Source organism: Typha angustifolia, chromosome 15 (assembly GCF_048772165.1).
Source record: "Typha angustifolia cultivar Huaian chromosome 15, ASM4877216v1, whole genome shotgun sequence".
Classification (NCBI taxonomy): domain Eukaryota; kingdom Viridiplantae; phylum Streptophyta; class Magnoliopsida; order Poales; family Typhaceae; genus Typha; species Typha angustifolia.
Genome location: NC_133253.1, coordinates 8,313,962 through 8,329,110, shown reverse-complemented (window position 1 = coordinate 8,329,110; position 15,149 = coordinate 8,313,962). Strand labels below are relative to the sequence as shown.

The window sequence follows — 15,149 nt, the reverse complement described above, 5'->3', positions numbered from 1 at the left end:
ATTTAATGGAGTGGAAACATCAAAGGCACAGTAAGTTTCTCTCTACATCTCACTGCACCATCAAATTGTTGGTGTCATTAGAGTTAGTATAATAGTATTGACACCCCCACCTATTTAATGGTATCACATAGCCAATGGTTTGTGCTCAAATAGTTTTTTTTTAAAAAAGGCTTATGTTATTTTAGTATTTCCTAGTTCATGAGATAACATTAAGTTTCCACCTCTCTCTCTCTCTCTCTCTGAAAAAAAGAGCAGTTAGAATTATCTCTCAAATAAACTGATTGATGGCATCATATACTTAACCTAATCTTGTTTTCATTACAAAATACCAATTCAATTATGAACAACAAAATCCTTCCGGTTAGTTTGTCTCGAGTATTTTTATTTTCTTTAAAATAATTTTGCTGAATGCATACCCATAACCTTAAAGGATTTCTATGTATCAAACTCGTTCGATGGAGAGAACTTTACCCCTCTGTATTCAATCTTAGTTTGTAGTACACATATTTAATATGTCCTATGGGCAAAAGGCAATAATTATGAAGATATGTCCTACATAGAGGCAATTAAGCAACTCTTATATCTATAAAAATATTTTTCAAATTCAAAAGTGTAGCCGCCCTACACTAAATTTGAACTGCTTGGAATACTAGCTTGCTTTGTGCTAGGACTCCTTCATGTTAGCCTCTATGTGCTCATCTTAAAGCCACTGCTCAGTGCAACTTCATAATATCAGAAAGTAAACTTCATGTGCTTCCAGATAGCCCAAGTACCTTCTGAATGTGAGATTAGTTTCAGATAGATAGCTACTGCTAGCAATTGCAATGGTTTACAATGCAGTAATAAGATTACTGATGCGACCAAAAGATCGGGATATGATGTATCAACTAGAAAAGCTAATGCTTTGGCAATAAAGATGCATAACATTACTCGCTGGCCATGTCATCAGCAAAGCATGCCATCAGATGGCCATGTGATTGCCCTTATCAAGGATAAGTCAAACATATACTGCTCTAGGTATACAACATTCAAACATTAGCAGGTCACCTTTTGCGCTTATTGGTCTTCCACTGCTTGATGACATACTGGAGTACCTCCTTCACCGTTGCTTTTCGCCCTTCTTTAAAGTTCCAGAGTTCTGATACAACATATCTCCCACTCGGATTGTACTCGTTTAACTCAAGCAAAGCAGTTTTCACAGCATTGCAGACGTCGTCCCCTAACTCAATCCACAAACTTCTCAACTTTGGATCATCTTCATCAACGATTTCCTGCACATTCCAATGTCCCTTCAAAGCTAATAGCCATTGTATACAAAAAGTAATAGAAGTAATAGAAAATTCCAGTGCAAGGACACCTGACAGGAGACAGTTGATTTGATAAAGAAACAAAGAATACATGCTTTAAACCTCAAGCCTCTAGAAGACAATTAACAACTACATGTGTAAAGAAACCTGGAGAACGAGTCTAAACACCTTGACGGAACAAATGAAGTTTCGTATTCTATTTTAACTTCCATGTGCTTACAAAAACAACAGTCACGTGCACAGAGAAAACATGTGTTTATAACCATATCTGGAAAGACCCTAGTTAGAAATTAAGTTCGATACCTTTGTCTCCCCACCATAATTAAGGATCTTGTAAGGATGCCATGATGGTTTTTTTAGTTCCTCTTGCCAACTTGAGCATAATTCTGCAGCTTTGGTTTCAGCCTCTTCAGCACTATATCTTTTCTTGCATGCATTTTGAAAAGGCTTTTCATCAAGTTCCCCCATCCTCTTGATTCCAATTAAAGTACGGCCACTTAGCATGCCATCTAAACCCTGCCCCATGAAAATCATCTTTTACACTTTACAGAAAGTAAAGCAAATATTAATGAAAAATGGAAATATATAAGCAATTTGATTCTAAGTGATTTGCTTGAAAAGAAAAGGCAAAGCACTTTGTTCAAAGAAATAAACTTTTTTTTACCATAATCAACTCTTTCCGGACTTCCTGGAGCTCATCATTGCTTTTGCGCTCCTTGCTTACAAGATCTCCATACAACTCTTCCAACCTCTCCTTTTCTTGTTCCAGTTTCTCACTCAAATTTTCCATCTTATCATGGATATCTTCATCATCTTCCCCTTCCAAATGCTTCATCACTCGTAGTGTCCCATTCAATTGCTCTATTTCCAATTCCATTTGTTGCTTTTGGTCTAGTTGCCTTTCCAATTGAAGTATTTTCTCAAAAGCGGCTTCTTTTTCCCTCTAAATAACATCAATAGGATGGACATCAAAAGGTAAGCATGGTTAATGAAATAACGAGCAAAGAAATATTAATATATTTGGCACATTAAGAATAAACCTTCTGAGCTTCAACCAACTTTAAAACATCTTCGTCAGCCTTCTTCTGTACCATAGCTGCCAACTCAAGCGAACTGTTCTCTAGAGCAGTCTGAGAAGATTGCAATAACATTAGTATACTGTCAAACAAACTAAGAACAATTTCTCGGGGGCTAATAAAGCTCCTAAAGGCCTGAGAAGTAAGTGTGTCAAAATATAACAGCATGACTGCTCAGTAGAGTTTCCTTTATATTGATCAAATCCTAAGAAAATAATTTCATTTGATTCTACATGAATGCTACTCCAAGTATGAAATATGTACTTCATATGATCCTGGACGGACTGTCACATGTGAACAAATATGTAAAAAGGATCTCTTCAATAACTATAGGTGGAGAAACTGTTGGATTCTAACACATTATAAAAAGAGTAAATCCTTGGAAAATAACAAACTTCCAGGAAAGAACATGTCATACTGATTTGCCCTTTCTAATCTTTCATCTCATTGTCCTTCTGAAGGATATTGGAAGCAACTTCTTTGTCATCTAAATCTCCAACCAACAATCCCATGATACGGTTTTAGCAAGATTATTTCATGTTTTCGACTGAGAAAGGTACATGAATAAAGTCTCAGATATTAGTGCCTTTTCATTTGGTATTAAGTCTTTTCAGCAATTACGTCAGGACATGTTTAGTTCACCGAACTAACCTACCTTGACTGATTGGTTGGTCCCCCGAATTATGTGGTAATTTACTCTTTTGTTGTTTCTCTTTGCAAGTTTGGTAAATTATAACTAACATAGCTTGGCTTATTTGGACAAAAGCCATCCGGGAATGGGGTTAACACTATGTACATCTTGCTCTCCCTAGACCAAGCAATGGCAGAGCCTCATTTTACATGTGTATGTCTATAAAGTTTATGTATACAAGAAAGGTAACTTTGTTATTTAGATCTGTACAGCTGGGAATTTGAAACCTGACCCACATTATGAGTAGATTCCAATGACTAGCCAACGACAAATTAGATATTCTTTTCAATGGTGGAGCTTCTAATTTTCTTTCATAAATCTGGGTATAGAGAGGTATTCTAATACTTAACCAATGATTAAATAGGAATAAATTTTTATTTGAACAACTCGACGAATTTTGTTGAAATGTGTTTTCATTATCATCGATTCTATGTGACTGGTCATTCAATAATTGACACAAAATCTAAAATTTGAAACTAATTCTCATGTATATTTCTCAACTCAAATACATAATCGTACATGGATTAACAATCACAAAATTAAAATAACATGATGAAAAATTATTACTAATCATATGTAAATAATATCCGTAATATGTGTAAAGAGATATTGAATATCAATTTATAATATCTATAGTACGTATAAAGAGATATTGAACATCAACTGATTAAATGTATTGTTCATTGTTGCTACTGGTGTCTATGGATTGATAAATTTATCAAGACTTTATCTGGTCCTCTTAGAGTGAAACTTTTTAATTAAGTTGATGGGAGAAGAATTGGATAGTCTTTTAATCTATTAAGGTATTTTATTATAACGGAGAAATTATTCAATATCTCACCGATCACTTCACTAATCTAACTTAAAACGAACCCACTTAAAAGGCTCACTTGCAAGCAAACGTAGTTAAATTGTTGTGAGGAAGGAAAAAAATAGCTACGTGGGTAGGCCATATAAGGTAGAAAATTTGAGAAATCGACCAGGGGCAATTGCAAATTGAGTTCTTTTTTAAAGCTGCCACTTCATAATCATAATCACATGTTGATTTCATCCCCAGCCTATCTCACCTGTTAATTCTCTATCATTTGGGATTTGGCAGACAGCAATTTTGGTAGCACATAACTGAACAAATTTCAGCAAAACAGTCACACCTAGTGCACAATAAAGATAATCCTCCTGCATGTCCTTATGCCTTAAGTTGACAATTGTATAAAAAGTAAACCTACGGCAACAACAAAGCCTATTGTCCCAAGTTCTCAATACATAGGCATCAACTATGAAAAATGGTTAAGTAAACCTACAATATATATTTATTTATAAATATCTTACATAATTAAAATAGCAGGTGATACTAATTGTATGTTGTAGATTTTAACATGACAATTTGTCAATACAGGCAATAAAGAAATGGGTCATTGTATAAGCTTAACTTAGGCATGCCCTTAAAAAGAAAGACTCTTAGTTATGTAGACTGAGTGTGCTTTATGTAAAATGGCCTACCTTTTGCTTTTCATCATCAAGTTTCTTTTTCTCGCCATCATTTTCGGCCTCCAACTTTTCAAGTTGCTTGCTTCGTAAATCAAGCTCTTTCCTCTTTGCATCTAATTCTAGTCTCAGCTTTTCATTATCTTCGAAAATCCTACGCGCATTCTCACGTGCCATACGCTGCAGATTACGCATCTCTGTAGAACAAAAATAGAAGCCATAGAAAACAAGGAAATGAGTTGGCAAACAGCAACAAGCCTTCCATTCTACTCTTTCACTATGGTGGAGGATAGTGATGAGGCAGCAAGCATCCCTATACTGCATTAGTACATGTTCAGTACATGGAGAGATCACTTATTCGGTATGGATTTTTATCTATGGATAGATGTGGAAACTAAACCAGTGCAGTGGGTATCTGTCATTTCTTGGCCACTTTATTAACGGAAAGTGTAGTGCTGTGGGTTCTTTTAATTGTTTTTTAAATGTTGCAATAAATAGGATGGCTTACGTGATTAGGATAAAAACATAATATATGAGAAGATAGTGGGTACAAATAAACCTGTAATACATGGAAAGATGAAGATTATTAATTAAGGCATTTAGTCAGTTACAAATTTGTTGAGTAGCATTCAAAGATGCTACAGAGGGAAAAACAATACAAGCCTGAATAATAACCGAACAACTATTTAAATTTCACTTTCTCCATCCCAATGAAGCCAAGCAAACAAAGGGAACCTCTTATTTTGCAGCAGTGTAACAATCACCCAATACCAGTGTCAACTTTAAAGAGTGAAATAAGATGAGTAGACCAATTATACATGGCTAACTCTATAAACTTTAAAGCAGCTTGCTACTTGGAAATAAAGTTGACACTTTTAAAATTCTTTTGGAAAATGAAACTTTTTGAGACTCGGATATCAGAGGAACAAATGAAATAATGAGCATGGTAACAAGTGATACTTTTCAGCAATATGGCACTAACATTAAGGAAACAAAATTACTACAATCAAACATGGAAGAACATTTTGATCACCTTATCTTAACTAAGTGTTATTACAATTTTCTAAACAACTAAAAGTCTAATGGCAAACAAATCCAAACAACAAAATGTTAGTAAACTTTCTCAATAACAACTTCCCACTATGCTTCACATCCCTAGTTTCCGATTAGCATCTGAAAAGGCATTTGAACAAGATGAAAAATAGCTTGTGGGAAACGTGGCAAAATTACCTTCATTATAAGCATCATGAAGCTTCCTCTTATCCTCCTCCAACCGTGACTTTGATAGAGCCGTCAAATTGTACCTCATCTCCAAGTCCTGCAAGTACTTATTCTTGACCTCAATCTGATTAGTAAGAATTGCCACAATCTTCCCAGTCTCCTTGGACTCATCCTTTGCAACATCTGATACTGTCCGAAGATCACCATTCTTCCTCAGATACTTCCCAAGCATATCCTCCCCACTGTAGTCATCTTCCCGAGCAATCCACCCATAGACCCCCAGTCGCTCCCCCTCCCCAGCCCTCTCATTCCACTCCTTCTTTCCAAGCCGATTTGCCTTGTAATGATTCTCGAAAGCCATGGCATCTTTAAAACCGCGCCAATCCTTATTAAACTTCAAAACAGCTGCACCGTTTTCTCCTAGAGGAACAACATCAACAGGGTTAAAGCATTTAAACTGTTCAACAAGATCGGCATTGCCATCGCCATCTGCTTCTGGTGAATTCATAATAATTCCCATCCATGGCCAGACAAAGAGCTCCTGGTGACTCGTTCTAGCTTGCGGCTCTGAAGGCACAGGCGGCGGAGGCTGCGAGGGGCCAGCAGCTTCGGCAAGGTCAGTTTTGAGGAATCTAGCAAAGGCGCGGTGGAAAGCCTTCTCCTTTCCTTTTCTGGTGTTGGATGCGCCAACACCAGTGGCATGCTGGAGGAGGTCTTTATACTTGTAGTCTTGCTTCTTCTTGCCAGTGCAATAAGGGCACCGGAAGCTGCCATCAGGGTTCTTTATCCGGTGGTTGCCCGTTTTTAGCAAGAAGTAGGATTTCTCCTCGTAGTCATCGAGCTCCGAGTCGCTGACCTCTGAGTCTTCTTCCTCTTCCTCTTCTTCCCCCTCCTCCTCCGGTGAGTAGCAATCGTAGTCGTCCATCTCTAAGAAATTATGAAGAGAGTGACAAAAAAAACACTACCTTTTAACGATTTGGAATTGGGAATCGTAAACTTTTTACTATATATATATATATAGAGAGAGAGAGAGAGAGAGAGAGAGAGAGAGAGAGAGAGAGAGAGAGAGAGAGAGAGAGAGAGAGAGAGAGAGAGATGCGGTGCCTATTAATGTATCTGGAGAAGAAATTAACAAATAAGATTAAAAAAATACCATCTTGATCAATTTGGGCTTGAGATTCTTAGATTTTTCAGTACAGAGAGGGAAATGGGATTACTGCTACTGTACCTAGAGAACAAATTTACAGAAAAATGCGAACAAAAACTCCTTTTTACTCGTCATCGAAGAAGAGAGAGAGATATGCAGCAACGACAACCGTAATCGGAGAAGAAATTAACCAGAAACCAATACCAAGAACAGCTTTTCTCTCGATTTGAACGGAGAAACTGAAATGCGGTACCTTTGGGTTGATTTTAGGGTCTGATCGAGCTAATTCTTCGCTAGAGAATGGAGAGGTAGAGCGGAACTCCGAGTCTGAGACAGAGAGAAAAGGGCTCAGGCGTTTTTGAGTGCGGGGGGTGGTGGGAGACTGCGAGGAGTCGAACGCCTCTTTCCGTTTCTTTCACCAAAAATTATATCAGTTTCCGTTTTTTTATAGTTTGTACTCGGTTTAGCATACCTCTTGTCGTTGTTAGAAGCTGTACCTTAGTTTACAATACCAAGAATACCCTTCTTAATTCTAGAAGCTTTATTGGATAGTATTTAGGATTAATTACACTTATCCCCCTAACATATTTCTTTTTACCACATAGACAAAAAAATTTACCATATAAACCCTGAATTAAGGAGTTTACGTGACTATATTTTTCAGTTCAGAGTCTACATGGATATATGTAAAAAATTTGCTTTATTTTTTAGTTTCATCTATTTATATTCTTCTTCTCTTGTATTCAGATTGAATTATAAAACCATCTCTTTTCATTAATTGTCAAGTATTATTTTTCATAATTAAGTACTTTTTTATAGATTAGATTTTTTTTTCAATATACTTTGCACCTAAATAAAATTTAGTAAGAACTAAGTAATTAGGGAGAATATTTATCAAAATAATAATAATAAAATATAAGTAAGATTAAAGATATACCTAATTTATATTTATGGGTTTTGGAGGGGTATAGACGTAAGAGGTGTAGAGTAAGATGGAGGTCGGAAAATTGATTATAATTGGCGTGGTGGCAATAATACGAGACTTGACTATTTTTGGCGTTGAACTGTTCAGGTGGAAAGTCGGTGTCAGTGATAAGACAGCAGATGGGTTTTTTTTAATCAATTAAATATATGTTGGATGAATAATCAAATTCTTTTTAGATACCGAGTTTTTAGCTACAGAGTCTAGGTTTAGTTTAGTTTAATTTTATAAAATCCTCGTATATTTTTAACTTCACTATTTAGTCCTCTTTATGGTTTTTAACTAAAGTGTAGCTGTTATTTTTTTATCATATTTGATCACATTAGAGATCGAAGATCCTCGTTACGAACAAAGTTATAAAAGGTTGAATAAGCTTTTCATCACATCTATAATAATACTGATATAATTTGAGATTATAAAGATATAATAAAATATAAATATATTCAATATATATGTTATATTTTCATAATTAAAATTTGATCATATTATTTTAGATGCTTGAAAAGTTTATTCAGCTCTTTATAATTTTATCTCTAATGATAGTTTTTAAATTCGCCCTCTAATTTAATTAAATATAATGAGACTAGCAAGCCCTCATCGACCGGGCAGGCTTTAGGTTTAGAGATGGTGTATTCATCTTTTAGGGGGATGGTAAATTCCACGCAACGAACTCCAAGAAACTTCTTACCCCAAGATAGGAGGGATAAACTTCATGTCTCAAATTGTTAGATAATAGATCAACAATATATATTATATATTTAACAAAATTAAGATTTTGAAATATAAATATATTCAAATGGACGGTGGTGTTAATTAAGTTTCAGGAAGCCAAATAGCCTGAATTGATTCACTAAAAGTGGTATGTTGTTAAATGCTAAGCAGAATTATTAAGCTTTTCTTTACTTTTGTGACAGAAATGGGCTTCGCATGAGTCCTGACATGGTGCTGGCTAATTAGACAGGAACTCTTGACACTTGACAGCATACAACGTAGAGATTTCTCCCATTTCTCTTCGGATCCATTTGCAGTAAGCAAACTAACTCATCGATGCATACAAAGACAAACAGAGAAAGAGGAAGATCAAAAAGAGGAAGCTACTGAAGGTAGACTTTAAGTTGGCTCAAAGTGCTTCAGACGAAAACTCTCAGGTATTATTCATATTATCACCCTGTTGTTTGCTTCACTTCACAGTAAAGGCAAGATACAACACAAAGATAATAACAAGTAGTTTCAAAACAAAATTAACAGAGTTTACGCATGGTACACGCTCTATTTTGACGCTTTCAAGCATATTCACCTCGGGTGGAAAAAGCCTTGGAGCAGTTTAGGCTGATGACTTCGTGGTAGCTGATTTGATGATATCGACAAATTCCGGCTGGAAGAAAAGCAAAATTAAAATCAGATAACAGTATGCAAGCATTAAACAGATAAGTACGGCTAACTTGTAGTTCCGATTTTCAAAGTATTAGTATGTGAGAAATGAAACTATATGCAACACTAAATCTAACTTGATGTGGTGCTATGTAACAAGCTTGGGTTTTTTAATTCAGAAAGGATTCTTGGCAAGAACTTTTCAATAGTAGGATCATCTAACTTGGTAATTACTAGCTGAAACACAAGAACTACAAGTAAGCATTTTGCCGTTAGCTCCAAAAGCAATTGCAAGGTGAACTTCATGGAAGCATCTTTGGATACTATGATGGGTATATTGTGTGTGTTGGGGGATATTGTGGATTTCTTATCCTCACAAATCAGGTGAGTATCCATTCCTTCTTGGAATATTAATACCAAAGAACTTCAATATACATATCATGCCGCAATCTGGACAACGAGAAGGTAGTAAAGCATGATACAATTACTAAGCAGTGATCAGGAGCTTGTTACCAGAGATATTGTGGTTTATTTTCATCTAATTATTTGAGGTGTCTTAAGGGAATTGAAAGAAATAGTAAACCTTCAGAGAAGCACCACCAACGAGAAATCCATCAACATCAGGTTTTGCGGCCAACTCTTTGCAGTTTGCTCCATTAACAGAACCTGCAGACGTGACAAAGGTTGATATCTCCAGGTTACAACATATTATAAACATGCAAATGAACGAAAGTTTCATACACTCTGGAACCCACATATTATTTGCTGCTTGAGTGAAATTACAATGCAAAAATCTCTATGAGAATTTAAACATTAACAATTAGAAACTCCTCTGCTCAAGGAAAGTATACCTCCATATATGATCCTTGTTGATTCTGCAACTTGAGCACTCACATTTTCATGGAGCCACTTCCTTAAGACAGAGTGCACCTGGAGGGAGAAGGGAACACCACTAGATTAGATGAAAACTATATATAATCAAATTCTGGAGGAAATGTGGAACAATACTGGCATTCGCTTGCATGAGCCACAAATGGTAAACTATCAAAAGGTAAGAACTGTAGACTTCAGAGTTCAGAATACTGGAGTACACAGTATTCCTAGAAAATGAATAAACCAAAAGGCAAGCTGCTATTTTCATCTAGAAATAAGCCAGTCGGAGCACTTAAATGAAAAGGTTGACGTATTTGCTACTTGGACAAGTTGAAAGTGACTTAAACAAAGCTTTCTACCAAGTCTGTTGAGCTTTATTTATTGGTGGATTGCTACAAGCTCAAGCTGCTCATGAACAGGACATATGACACCAACCAGAACAATAATATCAAACCACCTTCTTCTAACAAAAGCATAAGCAGCATATGTAGACTAATCAGAGATGACCACTTTGTTGGGACCTACTAGGAGTGAACTAGCCAATAGGTAATGTGTTGGATAAAGACAAGGCCAGGTATTTATGAAAACTACAGCCTTGATCCGGCAAGGAAAAAATTGGAGCACAAAAGATGAACACATTTTAAGAAAGAAGAATCATTCTTCTCATTATTAATTGAAACCATAGCTTGATGCTAACAACTACTGACATTGAACTTACTTCTTGAGCCTGAGCTGGTGTTGCAACTTTACCAGTTCCAATAGCCCAAACTGGCTCATAGGCAACAACTACATTGGTCCAATCTGATATTCTATCTGTAAGAGAAGAAAAGTCAGAACATTTACAGAGAGCAGTATATGCAATGGAAACAAAGAATGCCAGATACTGTAGCTTTAAAAGAAAGAATTCTTTAAAGGACATTTTTTCCCTCAATAAAAAATGTTAGTCACCTCATCTATGTTTTTATTAATATATATATGTATATATCCATGTTTTCCTATAATACATTTCTTGTTCAGCTTGACCATGCCTTGTTCTTGGTTATTTTGCTCTTAGTAAGATTCGAAACTTCGAGTTCCATTACAAAAAATATTATTTTGTTTATAATCCTATTCCAGATATATTATTTTCTTACTTCCTCAAAGTTTTATTTAACACAATCTTTCTTGGATTAGCTAACAAGCCAAACCATTAGTCCTCCCTATAATCTAGAATAATTCTATGAATCAAAGTATTTTCCTGAATGTTTATCTGATATTTATCCCGAGAAAATAGATTACGTGAATGAAATATTGTGTCCATGTTCGTATTTGAAAAACTGGAGACTTCAATGAGATAAGGTAGGTAGATCAACTCCATCTCATCTATTTCTTTGTTGTTCTGAGACTGCAATAAAATGTTTATACACAGTTCAAAGAATAGCAATTATAACACATGGTGGTTTCCAAATGCTAATCTCACCCTAAGCTGGAGACTTCAAGGAGATAAGGTAGGTAGATCAGTTCCATCTCATATAGTTCTTTGTTGTTCTGAGACTGCAATAAAATGTTTATACGCAGTCCAAAGAATAGCAATTATAGCATATGGTGGTTTCCAAATGCTAAATCTCACTCTAAGCTGGTACGTTTTGGCTAATGAAATCCAAAAACTTGGTGGTTGGAAATGGGGAGTAATAGACTGATTTTAGCCAAGAATGAAAATTTTCATTTACAGTATGTCAGTACCTGCAATTGCTTTTGTTTGTGCAGCAACTACATCCATAGTAGCCCCTGCCTCTCGTTGTTCAAGAGTTTCACCAACACAAGCAATTACCTTCAGACCTTTAGAGAGTGCATATGCAACTTTATCTCCAACAAACTGCCATTAGACAAAACAAAAGATCATTACAGATGAAAAATCTGAAATTCTGAAAGTTTAATCAACAAATACATAAAAGTTAAGCAACATTCAGCATGGGCATTTACCATCCAAAAGGAAAATACCACTTCGTTAAATTGGTAGACAACTAGAGTGCCTCAAAACCCTGAATTTTCAGGGATTCACATGCAAAAGAGTATCTTACTTCCAAATACAATCACTCGCTATTTTGCAACAAGTAGTGAAATCAAGAATGATAGGAAAATTGAGAGAAAGGCCATATCCTCATAGGAATAAACATCAATATATATTTTTGGAAGCTTTGGCTACTTCCACTGTGAGATAATAGACAGGTAGCTAATTACTAAACAACCATGAATATTGAACTCATTACTATTAGATAGATAATTTGCTGCTGAATGTTCTGCATATAATAGAGTTCTGCAACTACATAGTATGCAATCATCTTTTATCAGGCATGGTGTTTGCCAGATGTAACAGAACCTTCAGGAGAAATGAGATGTGTAAAAGGAATAAATAACTGAATACGTTGTAAAGGATGAGATAATGTACAATATGACAAAAGGCATGGGACATCACATGCATCTGCTGCACAAATATCCTCAGTATGTAAAGATAAATTTTCAAAGATTCGTTCAACGAAGCTTACTTCATTTGCTTCACCCAACAAAAGCCTTCTTTCAGAGTGTCCAAGAATGACCCAAGGAATGTCAAGATTAATAAGCATTTCCGCACTGCATGAACAGAAATTGACAAATTAAAACATAAACCACAGAAATAGCAAGCAGATTAGCATTATTTTCTGATCAAAACCACGACGAACACAATGGCTCTGTTCATTGTAGAATCTGAACATATAAAGAGCATGTAATTTCCAATTTTCCTCAGTATTCTTAACATGATGGCAGAAATAATGAATTGTGGAGTATCCATGCCAAATCTGTCGCAATAGCCAAGTATAATTGATTGATTCAAGGTTCTTAGACTATCTTCATATTCATCTAAGAAACTAGAATCAGCTCTACATATATAATATACTTCATCAAAGCATGCTAGAATGCAGAATAAAAGTAAGCACCCATCCCAAAGGACATTAATTCTAGAAATCAGAATGCACCACAGATACAAAATAAAATAAAATGCAGAATGAAAAAGGAGTATCCATGCCAAAGGGAGATTAATTATGACACTCCGACCAAAGAAACTAGCAAAAGTGTCCGAATCCACAATCTGTTAGGAATGAAATCTTCTATAATTGGAATGAGCATCGATTCAGGAAATCAAATTCTCCATAGTTAGAATGTCTATCAACTATATTGGGAATATGCTAATCAATCTGGATTAATTTCACCACGTATAGCATAATCAATAGCTGTATTATAGATAGTATTTCCTTATAGAAGAAATTCCTGCGTGTATAAATAATGGCAATGTCAATGTGTAATACAAGCCTCTTGGGATATTCTTCTCCATTCTCCTTTCTTGCTTTTCACAATCCACACATAACAATTTAATGGGATAATTAGAAAAAGATACATGAATCTACCTTTACTTAAGACACCACAATAGATCATAGATGTAAAAGAAGGTAATGATCTAATCTTAGTCAGATCTTACCTGATCTCACCAGTAAAAGCCCCTCCTTTCTTTACCCAGCAATTCTGAGCTGCTACTTGGAAGTCGGGACGCAGCAGGCTCTTGACCAGAGGAAGAAAAACATATGGAGGGCTGACGACAACCTCTACAAAGATGAACCATTTGCAAAGTATTACTAACGCGAGTAAAACCTAGCATTCTATCCATATAACCAATCATAGGAACGACTTCCAGCAATTAAGTCTTAAATAAAACTACAAAACAAAAAGATTAAAGAAGATCAAGTTTCAAAAAGAATCAAATACTATCAAATGACTCGATTTCGTACCAACAATATCAGTAGAGGGGACTTCTGCATCATTCAAGCTGGTGACAATCTTCTTGACTTCCTCGCTAGTCCCATTCTGCACAAGCATCAAAATCATGATCTTGGACAATTCAAATCGGATGAAGATGAAAAGATTCCATTTTGACCAGATGTCATATACTAATCTTTGATCAGTAACTAAAAACACTAAAACGATCCAAGAAAAAACAAAATCAGCTTTACAGGATTCTAAAATAATCTTTTGTGGCAAATCTTGAGATGCAAACATCAACCGAACACCAAGTCTTGTCTCTATAAAGATTTAAGCATAAAGTGGAGAAATTACGCATTTCCAGTTGCCGCCGACGAAGAACTTTCTAGCCATTTCAGCAGCTGAAGAGAGGATGAGACGATATTTCGTTTGGCCGTGGATTAAAGAGGAGAAGGATATAAAGGAATCCTGATAACCTTCTGACAAGCGTAAGTACAGAATTACCCCCCGAGTTGCCAGGTGGTCCGGCTCGAAGGCGGGATTTTTTTTACATTTTTTATTAAATAAACTTTAAACTGGAATTTACTACAAGTGTGAATACCCCATTGGTTGAGAGCCAACAACGCCATTTGGCGCTGCAGTTGTGTAGCGGAACTCCAGTGGGATCGTGGCGGATCGAGAAGAGTGCGAATCTTGCGTGGACGGTGGATCCCTTCGAGAAGGTGCGAATCTTGCGTGGACGATCCCTTCCGAAAACCAAATACCATCGTCTCATGGTTTTATTACAATTGTGCCACTCCACGTGATCAACCGTCCACGTTAATTTCTCAGTGTAGCCATTTTTAGATTTAGGGAGTCTAGAGATATTTCTCTCTTCTTTTGTTTTTTGGCTCGTAGGCTATTGATTAAAAAAATAGCTACTCCCCTCTCATATATAAGTTGCATATTTAATTTAATGCTTACTATTAAATAAGCTAAACAAATCTAAATTATATAGATATAACACTCTAATAAATATTAATCACAATATATTAGGAGAGATTCTAATTGCAGTGGGTAATCAATTTTATGGAATTCTTATTAGTTATTAGTATATATATGATACGACTCTATCCATATTGACTTCAATTACGATATTAGGTTTATTAGGATGAGCCTATTTATCTAATTGATTTTGTTTTGAATAAATAAAATAATGTTTGCTAGTGGGCATTCGAACGTAGGA

General features: G+C 35.7%; 2 protein-coding genes across 2 annotated transcripts; both read right to left on the bottom strand.

Annotated features, from left to right (window-relative positions):
- Window positions 1-754: 754 nt before the first annotated feature.
- Window positions 755-7,329, bottom strand: LOC140778392 (factor of DNA methylation 1-like). The gene is made up of 7 exons (XM_073123077.1): window positions 7,181-7,329; window positions 5,790-6,707; window positions 4,575-4,756; window positions 2,348-2,437; window positions 1,972-2,250; window positions 1,611-1,823; window positions 755-1,271 (listed from the first exon to the last, which is right to left on the bottom strand). The coding sequence occupies exons 2-7, from the start codon at window positions 6,703-6,705 to the stop codon at window positions 1,044-1,046; spliced, it is 1,908 nt and encodes a 635-aa protein (XP_072979178.1). The 5' UTR covers window positions 6,706-6,707; window positions 7,181-7,329; the 3' UTR covers window positions 755-1,043.
- A 1,709-nt stretch (window positions 7,330-9,038) lies between these two features.
- LOC140776949 (triosephosphate isomerase, cytosolic) lies at window positions 9,039-14,422 on the bottom strand. Its single transcript, XM_073120813.1, has 9 exons — window positions 14,279-14,422; window positions 13,954-14,029; window positions 13,647-13,770; window positions 12,679-12,763; window positions 11,876-12,008; window positions 10,872-10,966; window positions 10,132-10,210; window positions 9,864-9,946; window positions 9,039-9,284 (listed from the first exon to the last, which is right to left on the bottom strand). Exons 1-9 carry the CDS (start codon window positions 14,315-14,317, stop codon window positions 9,234-9,236), a joined length of 765 nt encoding a protein of 254 aa, XP_072976914.1. The 5' UTR covers window positions 14,318-14,422; the 3' UTR covers window positions 9,039-9,233.
- Window positions 14,423-15,149: the final 727 nt, after the last annotated feature.